This window comes from Schistocerca piceifrons, chromosome X, assembly GCF_021461385.2.
Source record: "Schistocerca piceifrons isolate TAMUIC-IGC-003096 chromosome X, iqSchPice1.1, whole genome shotgun sequence".
NCBI lineage: Eukaryota > Metazoa > Arthropoda > Insecta > Orthoptera > Acrididae > Schistocerca > Schistocerca piceifrons.
Window position 1 is genome coordinate 742,438,096 of NC_060149.1, and position 15,410 is coordinate 742,453,505.

Sequence of the window (15,410 nt, forward strand, 5' to 3'; positions counted from 1 at the left end):
TCCCAGCAATGCGGACCCCTGCCCTCCGTGGCTATAAGGGATATTACAGGAACCGTAGTGACTATAATTGAGTGTCAGGTGGAGTTTGCGTTCATGTCCTAAACTCGGTCTGTAGTGAACCTGTGCTCCTTCAAACCCCTTTTGAAGCTGTGCCTATCAGAATAAGGGCGGCGCAGGAAATAACTATCTGCAATGTATATCTTCATCCAGAGGGTGCAATAACCCTGAATGTATTATCTGCACTGATTGATCAGTTCCCTAATCCTTTCCTACTTCTGGGAGATATTAATGCCCATAACCCCTTGTGGGGTGGTACCATGCTTACTGGACGAGGCAGAGATGTCGAAACTTTACTGTCGCAATTCGACCTCTGTCTCTTGATTACTGGGGCCACCACACATTTCAATGTGCCTCGTGGTAGTTACTCGGCCATTGAATTATCAATTTGCAACCCAGGACTTCCCCCATCTATCCACTGGAGAGCACATGACGACCTGTGCGGTAGTGATGACTTCTGCATCTTCCTGTCATTGCCCCAGCGTCAGGCACATGGACGCGTACCCAGATGGGCTTTGAACAAGGCAGACTGGAGAACTTTAACCTCTGCTGTCACCGCTGAATCTCCCCAACACGGTGACATTGATGTGATGGTTGAGCAGGTGACAATAATTATTTCTGTGGCAGAAAACGCGATACCTCGCTCTTTAGGGTGTCAGAGGTGTAAAGCAGTCCCTTGGTGGTCGCCAGAAGTTGCTGAAGCAATTAAGGAGCGTCGGCGAGCTCTACAGTGGCATAAGCAGCAACCTTCCCTGGAGCACCTCATAGCCTTTAAACGGCTCCGTGCCCGTGTTCGCCACCTTATCAAACAACGGAAGAAGGAGTGTTGGGAGAGATACGTCTCCACCATTGGGTGCCACACGCCACCTTCCCCAGACCCCAACAGCTGTCCCCGGTGTTACTATAAGTGGTGAGTTATGTACCAACGCAAACGTGATTGTCGAGCAATTTGCTTGAGCCTCTGCATTGGAGAATTACCCTCCAGCCTTTTGCACACTCAAACGGCAGCTGGAAGGGAACATCCTGTCATTCACTACATGCTGCAGTGAATTCTATAATGCCCCATTTACAGAGTGGGAGCTGCTCAGCGCCCTTGCACATTGCCCCAACACAGCTCCTGGGCCTGACCGCATCCACAGCCAGATGATTAAACGTCTCTCATCTGACTACAAGCAACATCTTCTCGTCATCTTCAACTGGATCTGGTGCGATTGCATCTTTCCATCACAATGACGGAAGAACACCATCATTGCGGTGCTCAAACTTGGTAAAAACCTGCTTGATGTGGACAGCTATCGGTCCATCAGCCTCAACAATGTTCTTTATAAGCTGCTGGAATGTATGGTATGTCTGCGGTTGGGTTGGGTCCTGGAGTCACGTGGCTTGTTGGCTCCATGTCAGGGCAGCTTCTGCCAGGGTCGCTCTACCACTGATAATCTTGTGTCCATCGATTCTGCCATCCGAACAGCCTTTTCCAGATGGTAACACCTGATTTCTGTCTTTTTTGGCTTATGTAAAGCATACGACACGAGTTGGCGACGTCATATCCTTGCCCTATTGTATGAGTGGGGTCTCAGAGGACCATTCCCGATTTTTATCCAAAACTTCCTGTCACTCTGTACTTTCCGTGTCCAAGTTGGTGACTCCCATAGTTCCATCCATATCCAGGAGAATGGAGTCCTGCAGGGCTTTGTATTGAGTCTCTCTCTATTTTTAGTGGGCATTAACGGTCTAGCAGCAGCTGTCGGGCCCTCTGTCTCACCTTTTCTCTATGTAGATGACTTCTGCTTTTCGTACTGCTGCTCCAGTACTGTTGTTGCTGAGTGGCGCCTCCAGGGAGCCATCCACAAGGCGCAGTCATGGGCTGTAGCACACGGCTTCCAGTTTTCAGCCACAAAGTTGTGTGTCATGCACTTCTGTCGGCGTCGTACCACTCATCCGGAACCCACACTTTACCTTAATGACGATCCACTCACTGTAGTGGAGACATATCAATTCCTAGGACTGGTTTTCGTCACTTGATTGACTTGGCTCCCTCATCTTCATCAGCTTAAGCAGAGGTGCTGGCAGCATCTCAATGCCCTCCATTGCCTGAGCAACACCAATTGGAGTGCAGGTCGCCGCACGCTGCTGAAGCTCTACAGAGCCCTTGTCCAATCCCAAATTGACTATGGGAGTCTGGTTTTTGTTTCGGCAGGGCCTTCAGCATTGCATTTACTCGACCCTGTGCACCACTGTGGGGTTAGATTAGAGTCCAGTGACCAGCGTATTGGTGGAGGCTGGTGTCCCTCCACTGCAAATCAGACATGCACAACTGCTCACTAGTTATGCAGCACACATTCCTAGTTCCCCTGAGTATCTGAATTACCGTCTCTTTTTCCCCGCCTGCAGCAGTCCATCTCCCGCATCTGCGGCCCAGCTGGGGCTAACGATTGCAGTTTGTGTGCGGTCCCTTCTCTCTTGTCTGGAGTCGTTCCCTTTACCACCTCTACTTGTGGTCTGTTCACATACGCTTCCATGGTGTACGCCTCAGCCGCAGCTTCGTCTGGACCTTTGCATGGCCCTAAGGACTCCGTTAACCCCGCCGCTCTACGCTATTATTTCCTCTTGATTCTTGGCGTGTTCTGGGGCTCTGAAGCGGTTTACACTGACGGCTCAATGGCTGATGGTCACGTAGGCTTCGCATATATTCGTGGAGGACATATTGAGCTGCACCCCTTGCCAGTTGGCTGAAGTGTTTTCACTTCAGAGCTGGTGGCCATACCTCGTGCTCTTGAGTACATCCACTCGTGCCCTGGCGAGTCATTTCTCCTGTGTACTGACTCATTGAGCAGCCTACAAGCTATCAACCAGTGCTACCCTCGCCACCCTCTGGTAGCGTCCATTCAGGAGTCCATCTATGCCCTGGAAAAGTCCCGCCGTTCCGTGGTGTTTGTGTGGACCCCAGGACACGTCGGAATCCCCGGCAACGAACTTGCTGACAGGCATGGCCAAACAGGCAATGCAGAAACCGCTTCTGGAGATTGGCATCTCCGAAGCTGACCTGCATTCTGTTTTACACCGCAGGGTTTTCCGGCTTTGGGAGACAGAATGGCATAACAGCATGCACAACAAACTGCGTGTCACTAAGGAGACTGTGAATGTGTGGAAGTCTTCCATGCAGGCCTCTCGCAGGGAATAAGTTGTTCTCTGCTGACTCTGCATTGGCCATACGTGGCTAATGCATGGTTACGTACTCCATTGCGAGGTCCCACCTCAGTGTCGCTATAGCTCCCAAATGACAGTCATCCACCTCTTGCTGGACTGCCCATTTTTAGCCGCTCTGCGGCAGACTTTTAACTTTCCCAGCACCCTGCCTTCGGTGTTGGGCGACAATGCCTCCACAGCAGCTTCAGTTTTACGTTTTATCCGTGAGAGAAGGTTTTATACTTCTATGTAGGTTTTAGCGCATGTCCTTTGTCCCTCTTTGTCCTCCACCTTACTGCTTTTAGGGTGGAGGTTTTAATGTGTTGGAGAGTGGCTTGCTATCCCTTTTTATTCTCGTGGTTGGCCAGCCACTGTAATCTGCTTTCATGTTTTACTCTCTTCTGTTTCTAGCATCTCTGTTGTTTTCTTGGCCTCTTTTGTTCCTTTTAGTGTTTGTTGCCTTCCCTTCATTCTTGTGGCTTTTCCTTTCCTTCCGTTTTGTGTTATATGTTTCGTCCATTTTATTCTCACACTTGTGGCATTGTTTTATTAGGAACAAGGGACCAATGACCTCGTAGTTTGGTCCCTTCTCCCGCCTTTAAACCAATCAATCAACTAACCAACCAGTCTTCTCAGTTCATTCCCTTTCAGCTACCTCCCTCCTTCCCCGACCTCCCCCCTGCCCACAGTCTAACCCGCAGCACTTTGCTGTCCACCGCGCCCACCATGCTATCCCTCCCCCTCCCTGCTCCAGCCTCCTCCTTACCGCCACCCAATTGCCACTCCCATAATGCACTGGTGCTGCTGCTCACAGTGTGGTTTCAGTTGCCTGAGACTGTAGTCGCGTGTGTGTGTGTGTGTGTGTGTGTGTGTGTGTGTGTGTGTGTGTGTGTGTGGGGGGGGGGGGGGGGGGGGGGGGGGGGGGTGTTTGAAGGTCTTAATGGCTGAAAGCTATAATTGTGAGTGTCTTTTTGTTGTGCCTATCTGTGACTCAGTGTCTCCGCTATATGGTGAGTGGCAACTTTCCTTCTCATAATATTGGCAGAATTAGACTTGATAGTTCATATGACAACTTAATGAAGATGGACGCAGCAGAATGCTGCATGCGTTTCTACAAAAGTGTCATGGAGGTGTGATCCAAATGCAGATTGCATTCCTGCCTAGTGTTAACTGTGTGAAAGCTACTAATTCTTGGGAACAAGCTAATATTATTAACAACAAATGACATTAAAGAAAATACATATTGAAAGGCCAATGACAGAATTCCCTGACTTCTGAACAGGAGTCGACAAGAGGCTCACGAGCTTACACCACATATTGCTCAAACTACCTGTTTCTGAGCCAAAAATACCCTTTGTGAATGGAAGAGCTATCCCAGAATATAATACCATATGTCATAATCAAATGAAAACAAGCAAAGAGATTAATTTTTGTATTGGACTACCATTTATTTCAGACACAGTTCTAACAGTAAATATAGAGCAGCATTGTGTTATTGAATAATATTGTGAACTTTGGCTCTCCACAACAGCTTACTGTCTGTTTGCAACATGGAAATTTGAGTTTTTCAGACTCACTGATCATATGCCCGTTCTGTGTAACCAAATTTCAGTTTTAGCTGAATTGTGTCTTAGAAACTGTAAAAACCGAGTCCTCGTGTGATCAAGTATAAGTTTATTTTCTACAAGTCACGAACTTGTGTCTTGAACTGTGGTATTTGATACGTTGCCTATGTTCCACGCAACTGGTTCCTCCTGCCTTCTTAGCCTTTAATGAATGTAATGACAGCAAATTTGGTGGCGTAAAAGCATACACGCTTGCCCACCCTCATACTTCGTTAAATATGACTCAGTAGGGAGGATCATTAGCTTGAAGAGCTAAAATAAAATTAAAATGATTAAGTATGTGGATGTATGTGTTGTACCATCCATCGTGATCATATATCTGTAAAACCTGCCATTTGTGTACAGTAGATGTTTGTAAGTAAATGACTCTACAGACAACAGAGGCAAAAGTTGCAAGAACCACAAATGAGATATTAATTGGCCAGAACTGAACATTTGTTTGAAACAATGTATTAACGCATGTAATACTTACAAAGTCATACTTATCAAGATAGCTGTTGACATATTGTCATACATTTCCCTGGAAGTATCATTGTGGATACTGTTAAAAGCATCTTGCATTGAGTTTTGCACTAAATTTTGTGCTTGATTTATTGAGTGGTTGCTTGAGGGTGGGGTTATGGCACATACATTTCCTTTATTCGTCATTGCAGATGAAATGTAAAGTTTCTATGAAGTCATTAAAATGCAATGGTATGGAACAGCTCATAGCAAAGTTCTAGATACTGTGATTACTGTCGCTTTTGGTTCTGGACTACTACTGTGCCGATACACTGAAAAGGATGCGTATCCATATGTTACACATGGCAAGTGTGCATATTTTTCCATTCCACAATGTTTCAATCAGCTCATTGTGGCGCCACATTAATAATGAGGAAGGGAAGAGCGTAGCCCAAACCAGCAGTATCTGTTCTGGGAAGGATGATTTTGTGGGTATTTAATGTACTAACATATTGTTTCAAGTAAATGTTTAGCTTTTGGTCAATTAATATCTCTTAAGACTTGTGTGACATACGCTTTTATATTCCCTAGATTCATTAACCTTCAGAAATTCACTGTACACATAAGCATGACTGTGGGTTCAAAAACATAAACTCTTTCTTTATCTTAAAATCAGTTACATTCAGTTTTAGCTGCTCAAGCTTGTTTGTTGTTTTTAAATGTAGATGAAATTACACTTCTTTTTTTTGATAGGCTCTGCTCCTTCCCTGTATCAATGTGAAGTCCGATTGCTACCCCAACAATTATTTGCATATTATTATGAGATGTTTATATTTTCCCATCTCCGCGTTGCAAATGTTTTGAGTGAAATGCCCAGTCGATGCGCTGTTGTTTTCACGTCAATTCTACCAACATTGAGAGATATTTAGTTCTCGGGGTTTTGTAAAATTCCTGGATTCATGTCTCGTCGCTGTGCAGCCTATGAAAAGGATTGCGGAAGACTCCCAAATAAATTCCAAAATACAGTGCAGTTTTAATACCAATATATTTCCAGGACTCTGGTGTCCGAGCCTGGTGAACTGCTCCGGTTACATCACATATACCCAAAGTTGACATCAAACGACACAGTTCACAACAATCAACAAACGAGTGAGCCTACAATACATTTGCTCGCAACCCTAGCCAAGGCGCCTGCGTGACCTCTGTTTATACTTTTGTTAACAATTACCTACAATGAAAATTACAATTTTATGTAAAATTACAATTAAAAGCTAAACCGAATATGAGCTACACATTGCTAAAAATTTACAATCTCAGTGCTGAACAAGGTGAACCTATTTTCAACTTAGTTATGAGTTAATATAACATTTTCTGACTAATTATGTTACAGGTAACAATTACATTTCTAAATTGGTTTATAATAAATCAACTAGTGCCTGAATTTTAGTGCTAACATATATCGGAGATTCAAGTAACATGCTTTATTTATATGTTCTATTTAATTTGCTGTAGTAATTTTATACTGATAGGTTTATTGGTACATCCTGACCATGTGCTACATTTCTTTTGATTAGTTACAGTATTAATTTCACATTTATATTATGTTTCTCACATAAGAACAATGTTAATCAGCAAAGCATCATTTTCAAATTATATGTATACTGAAATCGTGTTAATTTTTGTATGTAATTTGGAAACAGGTCACTTTACAATTGGACAATTGGGACTGGTGTTTATCTTTAATGCTCTCCGAGGGGTTCTGATAGGTAGCAATGAGATACAGTAATATTTCAATTACAAGCTTCTTAGTTTCATTTATGACAGCTTGAATTTGATTGTGATAGATGAATTATGTCTCGCAGTCACTTAAAAAGTATCAAAGTTGCCTTAGCTTAATATCAAATTTCGGTCTCTCTCTCATTCTTCTTACATTGAAAAATCTATGTTACTTATCCGTAAATCAATTGACACTGTCTGTGAAGGCAAAGTATTGCCTTCCAGTATGAAATAAGGTATTTAGAGTTTCTCATTGCCATTGTGATACGTGTGTGTAATGAAGGAAATGGATATTGTGTCAGTGGCATCAGATATGCAATGTGTTGACAGCTGCAGCTTCTTCATTATAAATAAGCATTTTATTGGCATCCATTTCTCATATTGTTTTTCAAAGCTCCTGTTGTCCACATCCCGGTAAATAGTTTATTAGTAAATATGAAAAAATATGTATATCAAAGATTTCACTTTGAATTTGTGTTTCCCAATTAAGAATGATGGTTATTCTTTTTATTTATTTTTATTTTGTTTGAGTGTATGTTGTCTTAACGGACAAGACTCCTGAAATATTATGGAATGTTATGAAGAATGCCAATGGTTGATTACTTTTAGGTTTGGCATGGTCCAAGAGATGAATAAATATTCACAAACTAAAGACCTGAGCAGTCCCTCAGAAGACAGTGGATGTGCAGAAGTTACTGGCTGTTCCTCAGAGGATTTTTCAAGAACCTCATTTGATCGTTCCATTAGAAACCCATTCTATATCAGCTATGTGGACAGACTGAGATATCCAGTATGCAGCCCTTCTCTTTTCAAAAGCACTGTGAGTCATAGAATTTATATAGAGTAAGTTAATGAAAGCATACAAGAAAATTAACTAATTTACTAAATTAACTTTTTCAGGGAAAAACGAGAGCTAATGTCAACAGAGAAACTGATATATCATCATTGATATCCTGTGATTTTGATGAAAGTGAGAGCGTAATTTTTGATGAAACATTGGATCCTGAGACTGAAAAAGCAGCTCAAGAGGCCATTTCAAAGTATTAACTTCGTGTTTTGTCTTGCCTTATCAAAGTTTAATAGTTTCTTTCAAGAACCAGTTCTCCCTCCCGTCCTCTCCTGTCCCCTCCCATGCGTGTGAGAGAGAACAAATAGCTATCTCTAGAAACAAAGAAGCTACTGCACACACTGAAAGGCACTTCTACTGACTTCTTAATGTGGTTAACTTGAGGGTGTAGTCATCAGTCTGTGGAAATGATGGTTTATCTAGATTGTACAGAAGGTCATAGAAGTTCAGAATGAAAGCAGCCGCAGTGACATCAAGAACACAAGTACTAGACCATAGCAGATATTTGTAGCATTCAAAGAAAAGCCAGTTTCAATCATAATCTGTAAGGGAACGGATTCAGTTAATCAAAACTTCATCTGTCCCAAATGCTGCACGCTTATCTCGCAGAGTTTGTCGTCATGTCTCAACATGGCTTGGTACATATCCGCTTCTTAAGTCCATCTCAGTGTTGCTCAGCCCTTCTTGGCGTATCATTTAAATTTAACAGTGCAATACTACAATGTTTCTTCTGGCATTTGGTGCAACATTTTTTGGTTAGCACAACATTCAATTCAGGAGAATTATAGTGGCAGTGCTGTTTCTCTCTTGCTATTTGCTCTTGGTTTAAAGGAAGTTCAAAGGTCCAGTAGCTATTGCTGTGGGAGATACACAAAGAATCAGTCTGGTGACGTATTTGTCACAAGCGTTTGAAAATGAATGGAATTTCAGTGCTTTTTCGAGGAGAAGGATGGTAATTTTCACCTGTTACTCCACTGCATAATTGTTGGCACCAAACGTTTTGTTGAACAGCATATGTACAAAGACTTTCATGATTTAGCTGTCATGGTAACAGAATCATCTGTCAGTTCTTGGTAGAACAACATTATAATAAATGAAAAGCACCAGTTTGCTTTTGTTCTACAATATTACTTTTATTGTTAACCGGTTTTTGGCTTAGAAGACCATCTTCAGACATTTACTGAGTATTATCACCAAAGAAGTTACAATGTTTGCAAACAACATTGGAAGAGAAGTGACATGTCTAGACTGAAGTAGAAACATACAGAAAGTAACATCTTTGACAGTGTGGTGGTAATGCAATGAAAAAGTAAAAATTGAACAGTACATAAATGACAATGGAATAGACAGGAAAACCTTTAACACAAAATAGGAATAGCATGCCTACATACTAAGTGTAAATATTTAGTAACCTGAGACTGAACCACTACTTCAAAATAGTCAGTGATGTTGCATAAATGGAATAACAGTGTAAGACAGGTCCAGCCACAGCTTGCCGAACTTAATGCGGACTGAATGTGCAGGCCTTGGGTGGGCCAGGGTCTGGCCTGCCACTTGGTTTTGCGCGGTCCTTCTTGGAAATACCCAGAACAGCGCGAAATTTCATGTAGCATTGCAGTACGATAGTTTTTGGTCAGCAAAAATCTGTGTTTGGCAGAATCGAGGTCCCAGTGCTGTTTACCCTTCGCTATTGTTTGTGGTATGAGGACGTTCACACATCCAGTTGCTGTTTGCACAAAAAGAGAGAGTCTAGTCATTTGTCGTCACAGTTTTTTAAAAATGAATAACAGTGACAGAAGAGAGGGATGAGAATTCTCAATTTGCATAAGCGATGGATGTCATATATTTACTAAGAAACTACATTACAATCAATATTGTGCAGAAAGAATTTAAAGATTTAGTTGACAATGAAACAACCAAAAATTGCAAAGATTGACAAATGGTATTCATTGTTCTCTACATCAAGAAACACTTTGTGCTAGATTTGCAGGTATGAAGCACGTAAAGAAATTGGTGATACAAGCAGTAAAATTTCGGAATTTGCACATATTATTCCATTGTCAGTTGCAGTCGTTTTCAGTGAAACTGAACAAAAAGCATGGAGGCTTCATATATCACTGCACTGTAAATTTGTCAAGTCAAAGGGCATGTTTGGAATAATTTTTCATTTTAAAACTATTGTTGAATTTATGAATGACAAAAGAGTGCAGTAACGAAAATTAGAACATATGGAATGGATTGCAGACCTCGCATTTTAAGTCAGCTTGACTGAACACTGCTTACAGAAGACATGGCAAGGTAACGTCTTTCTGATTTGATGGGGATGCATTTAAAAAGAAAATACTTTTGTAGAAGAGATAAGATTTGACAAAGGCAGTCCAGTTCCCCAAGCTCACTGGCGTTAAAGAAGATGCGAGGTTTGAATAATTTTTTGCGGCCTTGAAAGAATTACAAAGATAGTTTCCTAAACGTTTTGAGAACACTGCCAATCTTACATTTTCAAACCGTTTGCGGGACCATTTACCATGTCATTTGGAAGTGGGGTTGTGCGTGTGCAGAAGTAACTGTTTGATCTCAAAGGCAATTACTGTTTCAAAGACAAATACCTTTAATGTTAAAACAATCTAGGACATACAAATTGCTTTCCTAAGGTAGAGTTTCCACGTCTCCATGATGGGGTTCCAAAAGTACTACAATATTTCAATCAACATCTGTGTGAAAGAAGTTTTTTCGATTACAAAACTAAATACGTCCTGATTATATGGCAACCTGAGTTCGAAAATCTGTGAAATTGTCTGCATCTGTCCATATACCTACAGTTTGAGCCAGATAAAAATTAGAACATGTCTTCAGTGCTTCAAAAACAATCAAGTAATTCTGAAGATTCGTTTTGTTTTTGGTCTGTGTTATTGAGAAGTATGAAATATAAAATTAAGTCGTATGTTGTGCGACTGCACTACCATTCAAATGCGGCACGTTTGCAGTTGCCCCTTCTTCCCCCTCCACACTGCCAGACAGCGTAGTGTGGTGGTGGGGGGAAATATGCCAGCCTGGTTTAGCTCTGTGGCACTCGTGCCAGGGCATGGCTCGGGAGCCAAATCCTTGGCCACCCCTGATGTAAGATGAAACGAAATGAAACCATTACATAGCTTCAGACATTTGTAAAAGATGTGATGTGCTGAAGCCCTTTCCTAAGGTTACTGGGAAACTGTAGTTTGATTGTGGAGAGATTCCTTTCAAAATGGTAGTGACATGTATAGGAATTCTTGCTTGAATGTGTGGAAATGATGAGACACATCAGGGAACTGAAGCATACTCAATGATAAGAAATAGAAAGTCACCGCATAGAACCAGTTCAGAGTTCAGTAAAAAAATGTCTCCCAGTCTCCTATATAGTGCTGTATTAGAGAATGTATGAGAACAGGAGAACATATTATATTACTTACAGCTTCCACAGAGCCCTAAAAATAGTTCTCGGGCACCATCTGTGTATTAAGAAGTACCATGTGCAATGTAGATTAAAAACTTATAAAGAAAATTAAATCTCTTTTTGTGAAAAATGCGTTGTTAAAATATGATTTTAGTGACAGTATCCATGTGACCGAAATCCTTGAAGCCTAAAACCTACATGCTGGAGAAATAAGGGAGCTAGTCGGAGGAAAAACAGAGTAACGAATGTGATTAATTTGTTAATTTTAGTACTAATTAAAGTGGGGCTGCTGAGTGTTTCAGGATAGTGTGCTGAAGTTGCAGTGATATATAAGAAAAACTAATTCTGAAGGAAAGGTACAAGTAACTGTAATTTGTAATCCTCCCTTGGATTTGCAGTATTGATGACTGTGGTTATTGTCTGAATAGGAATAGTATTTTTTTTTCATCAAAATTTTAATCCAAGTTTGAGAAAGGTCATACAGTGGAAAGACTTGACTCACATTCGCGTGAACAGTGTTTCAAATCCCTGCTCAGCCATCCGGGTTTTCATTTTTTGTGATTTCCGTAAATTGCCAGGCAAATGCTGTGATGGTTGCTTTGAAATGGAAGTAGCTGATTTCTTCCCCATCCTTCCCCAATTAAAACGTGTGCTCAGTCTCTATTGACTCTGTCAGTGGGCTGTTAAATCCTAATCTTCTTTCAAATGCCAATAATTTTGCTTCTGCTTTTTATTTTGTTTCAAAGGACATGACTGATTTCCTTCTCCATCCTTGCCCTATCTGAATTTCTGCTTTGTGTTTAATAACCTCAACAGGACGTTAAACCATAATTTTCAGTTTCTTTAGCTTAACAGTAAAATCTTTAGTACAGAGATGATACAGGTACTATCAGAAGATCTTTTTATAAATATAATTTGCACATATGTCAAAGTTGTTTCAACATAGTCATTATTGGAAATTTGTGGTAAGTTCCTATGGGACTAAACTGCTGAGGCCATCGGTATAGTCATTATTATCCCATATTTTAAATACCAGTTGATACAAAAAAGATTTCAATTGTTTGTTACAGACAAACTATAAAAGATAGAAATACATTGTGCATGTTACTGGATAGGGGAAGGTTCAAAGTTTTGACACAGCTGTGCTGTTTTTTTTTAATAGCGACATGGTGAATACACCACAAGAAGAATCATTTTATGCATTTGAATTTGTATGAAGTCATACCATTGCCCAATTGCAACAAGCATTCCGCCATCAATTCAGCAAGAAGCCGCGTCTGTACAAGTAGATTTATGACTGGCATACAAAATTGTTAGTAGTTGGCTGCATCTGCAAAGGGAAGAGGACTGGTCGGCCACGCATGTTTGGTGAAAATGCCCAGTGTATCTGAGATTTGTTTACACACAGCTGTCGGAAGTCCACAAGGTATGCAAGCCAGGAGCTGCAACTCCCTCAAACAACGATGTGGTGTGAATTGAAATGATGCCTGCGTATGAAGCCTTACAAGTTGCAGTTACTGCAGCAATTGGGTCCTGGTGACCTTAACAGAAGGTGCAAATTTTGCATTTCAGTTATCCAGAATATGGCAGGGGGCACTTTTTCCGAATGACTCATCTTTATGGACAAATAGACTTTTCATCTAACGGGTGAAGTAAACTGTCATAATGTAAGAATTTGGAGGTCAGAAAATCCTGGCATCATCGTTGAACATGAGGGACTCGCTGAAACTGAATGTGTTTTGTGTCATTTCTGTCCACAGAGTTTCTGAACTTCTTTCTTTTTGTGGAGGAAACTGTAACATTATTTTCATACCTGGACATATCACAAAATTGGTACTTTCCACAACTTCATGAAGATTTCAGTGATACCATTTTTGTGTAAAACAATGCCCTCCCTCACTTTCACCTTGAGGTGCAGCAATATCTTAACACCACCACCCCGCAATGTTGGATTGGAAGAGGTAGACAACAAGATCTTGTTCATTGCTTTTGGCCTCCCAGGTCAGTAGACTTCACACTCTCTGATATTATTTTACTTTTTTCTGTAGGGTTACATAAGTGTCTTTGTCCCACCCATGGCAGCTACTCTTAAGGAGCTGAGAAATCGAATTGTTGAAGTTAAGTTTTTAAACATGGACGTGTTGATTGGCATGTGGAATGAAATGGACTACCATTTCAATGTTTCTTGAGCAAGGCATGATGCTAATGTTGAGTGTACAATATATTGTCTGTGCAAACACAAAAGTTTGAACCTTCCTCTATCCAGTGACAGGTGCAATGTGTTTCTATCTTTCATAGTTTGTCAGGAATAAACAATTGAAATCTGTTCATTCTTTTTGAATCATCCAGTACAATAAATAGTGTTGTTACTGTAATCTCATTGCATACTACATAATAGTGAAATTAGCTTCTAAAAAATTAATCAAACAAAAAGCAGGGCATCTGTGGATAAACAAGGAGAAAAGCTATATAAAGTAAGACACATGTGAAACAAACAACTGCTAACCTTATATTTAACAGTAGCCAGTAGTGTGTGTCCTTGTATGTGGATTGTAGTCGAAATAATTTACATTATTTACTAGATTTTTAAGATGTGTAACACATATAGCAAGAAACTAATTCATTGCAATGCAAACAAAGTAAACAGAACACTGTATAACAAATAATAGAAGCTACAGAGAAATAGATCTGATGTAGCAAGACTTCATACAAATGCAAAAATTGTGGTGGGCCATGATAGGAATAAGTTGTTAGAAATGGAATGTTAACAGTAAATTACCTCAAGATCAGCATAGGGAAGATATGAATAGGAAGCAGCAGCCAAGCAATAAGGCCTAAAGCAGATAGAAAGACAATGTTTTAGTGACAATGCAAACATATGGCTACGTACACAAAAGTGAGGAATTCATCGAAGAAAATATTACGTAGTTGGAAACCTTTTTCAGAAGATTTGAAGTGATATGCCCATGTATATTTTGTTTATTGGGAAGGAAGACACCGCTTCTACATGAATCACAAATGTGCACTGTTACAAAGTCGACAACAAAATCAAACTGAAGTTGGTTAAGCAAAAGGCTACCTCTGAAAGCACATCAGCAGACAAACTTTATCATAAGCTCAATGAAATATCCAGAAAGTCCCCATTTAGAGAAATTTAGTTTACAAAAAACAGTGTTCTATAGGTTAGAGACCTGGAGGGTATGCCCATTCTTTTCATTGCACATTTTGTATCTTCAAAAACAAGAAGCTTAAACTCCTGAATGCAATTAGTACAAGATATATATGTCATTAAGAACAATTTGCTGAATATGAAAGACACTTTCTACAATATTAAGAATTGCGCAGTCTAATTTTATGTTACTAATATTTCAAATTGAACAATGTCTTGTACATGTTGCTAAATGTACTGGAATTGAACCGTCTCTTTTTGATACTGTTGCTGATACATACATAAACCATTATTGCTGATACCTACAAGAACCACCATAAGCAGTAAATATTTCACAGCAGTGGGCCATGCATGAAGAAATAAGCTACCACAGATAAGAAGATGACTGTTAATAAAAAGAGAAACAGGGTCACTGGAAAACCTAGATTTTTGGATAATTTATGGTACAAAATAAAACACGCAATAGAACCCAAGGAAAAGTGTAATGTAAATTCCTGTGACCTGTGTATATAAAACCACAATTACAGACTCAGCGTTACAATTCACAGAAAGGAATCATCTCATTATTTCCCTGTGTCTACGTATATTTTTATGGACCTGACTATTAGCGTACAAACATATATGCCTTCTCTGTTTGTTTTTCTTTTTTCCAGCCTGGCACCAAATATCAGCAAGACTTTGTCATTTCTCATAGCCTCAGGCCTTTGACAAGACTTCCCTTCGGCATCTTCCTCCCCACTCACTCCCACCACTCTACAGGTGCCCAATTCATAGACACTTCCAAGATCTAGAAGATAAGCCATCCCGATTCTGCCTGATTACTGTATCTCTACTGAATTAATCTCTGTTGTTCTGGATGAACACTGTAAACTTACTGCC

General features: G+C 40.5%; 1 protein-coding gene across 3 annotated transcripts in view; it reads left to right on the plus strand.

The window, feature by feature from the left end:
- The window catches only part of LOC124723003, a 160,654-nt gene that overhangs the window by 62,864 nt on the left and 82,380 nt on the right, over nucleotides 1-15,410 (plus strand). For all 3 annotated transcript variants that reach the window (XM_047248179.1, XM_047248180.1, XM_047248181.1), the window contains 2 exons: nucleotides 7,695-7,905; nucleotides 7,986-8,125. In XM_047248179.1, the coding sequence (XP_047104135.1) occupies nucleotides 7,695-7,905; nucleotides 7,986-8,125 (351 nt within the window). The remainder of the gene's footprint in view (nucleotides 1-7,694; nucleotides 7,906-7,985; nucleotides 8,126-15,410) is intronic.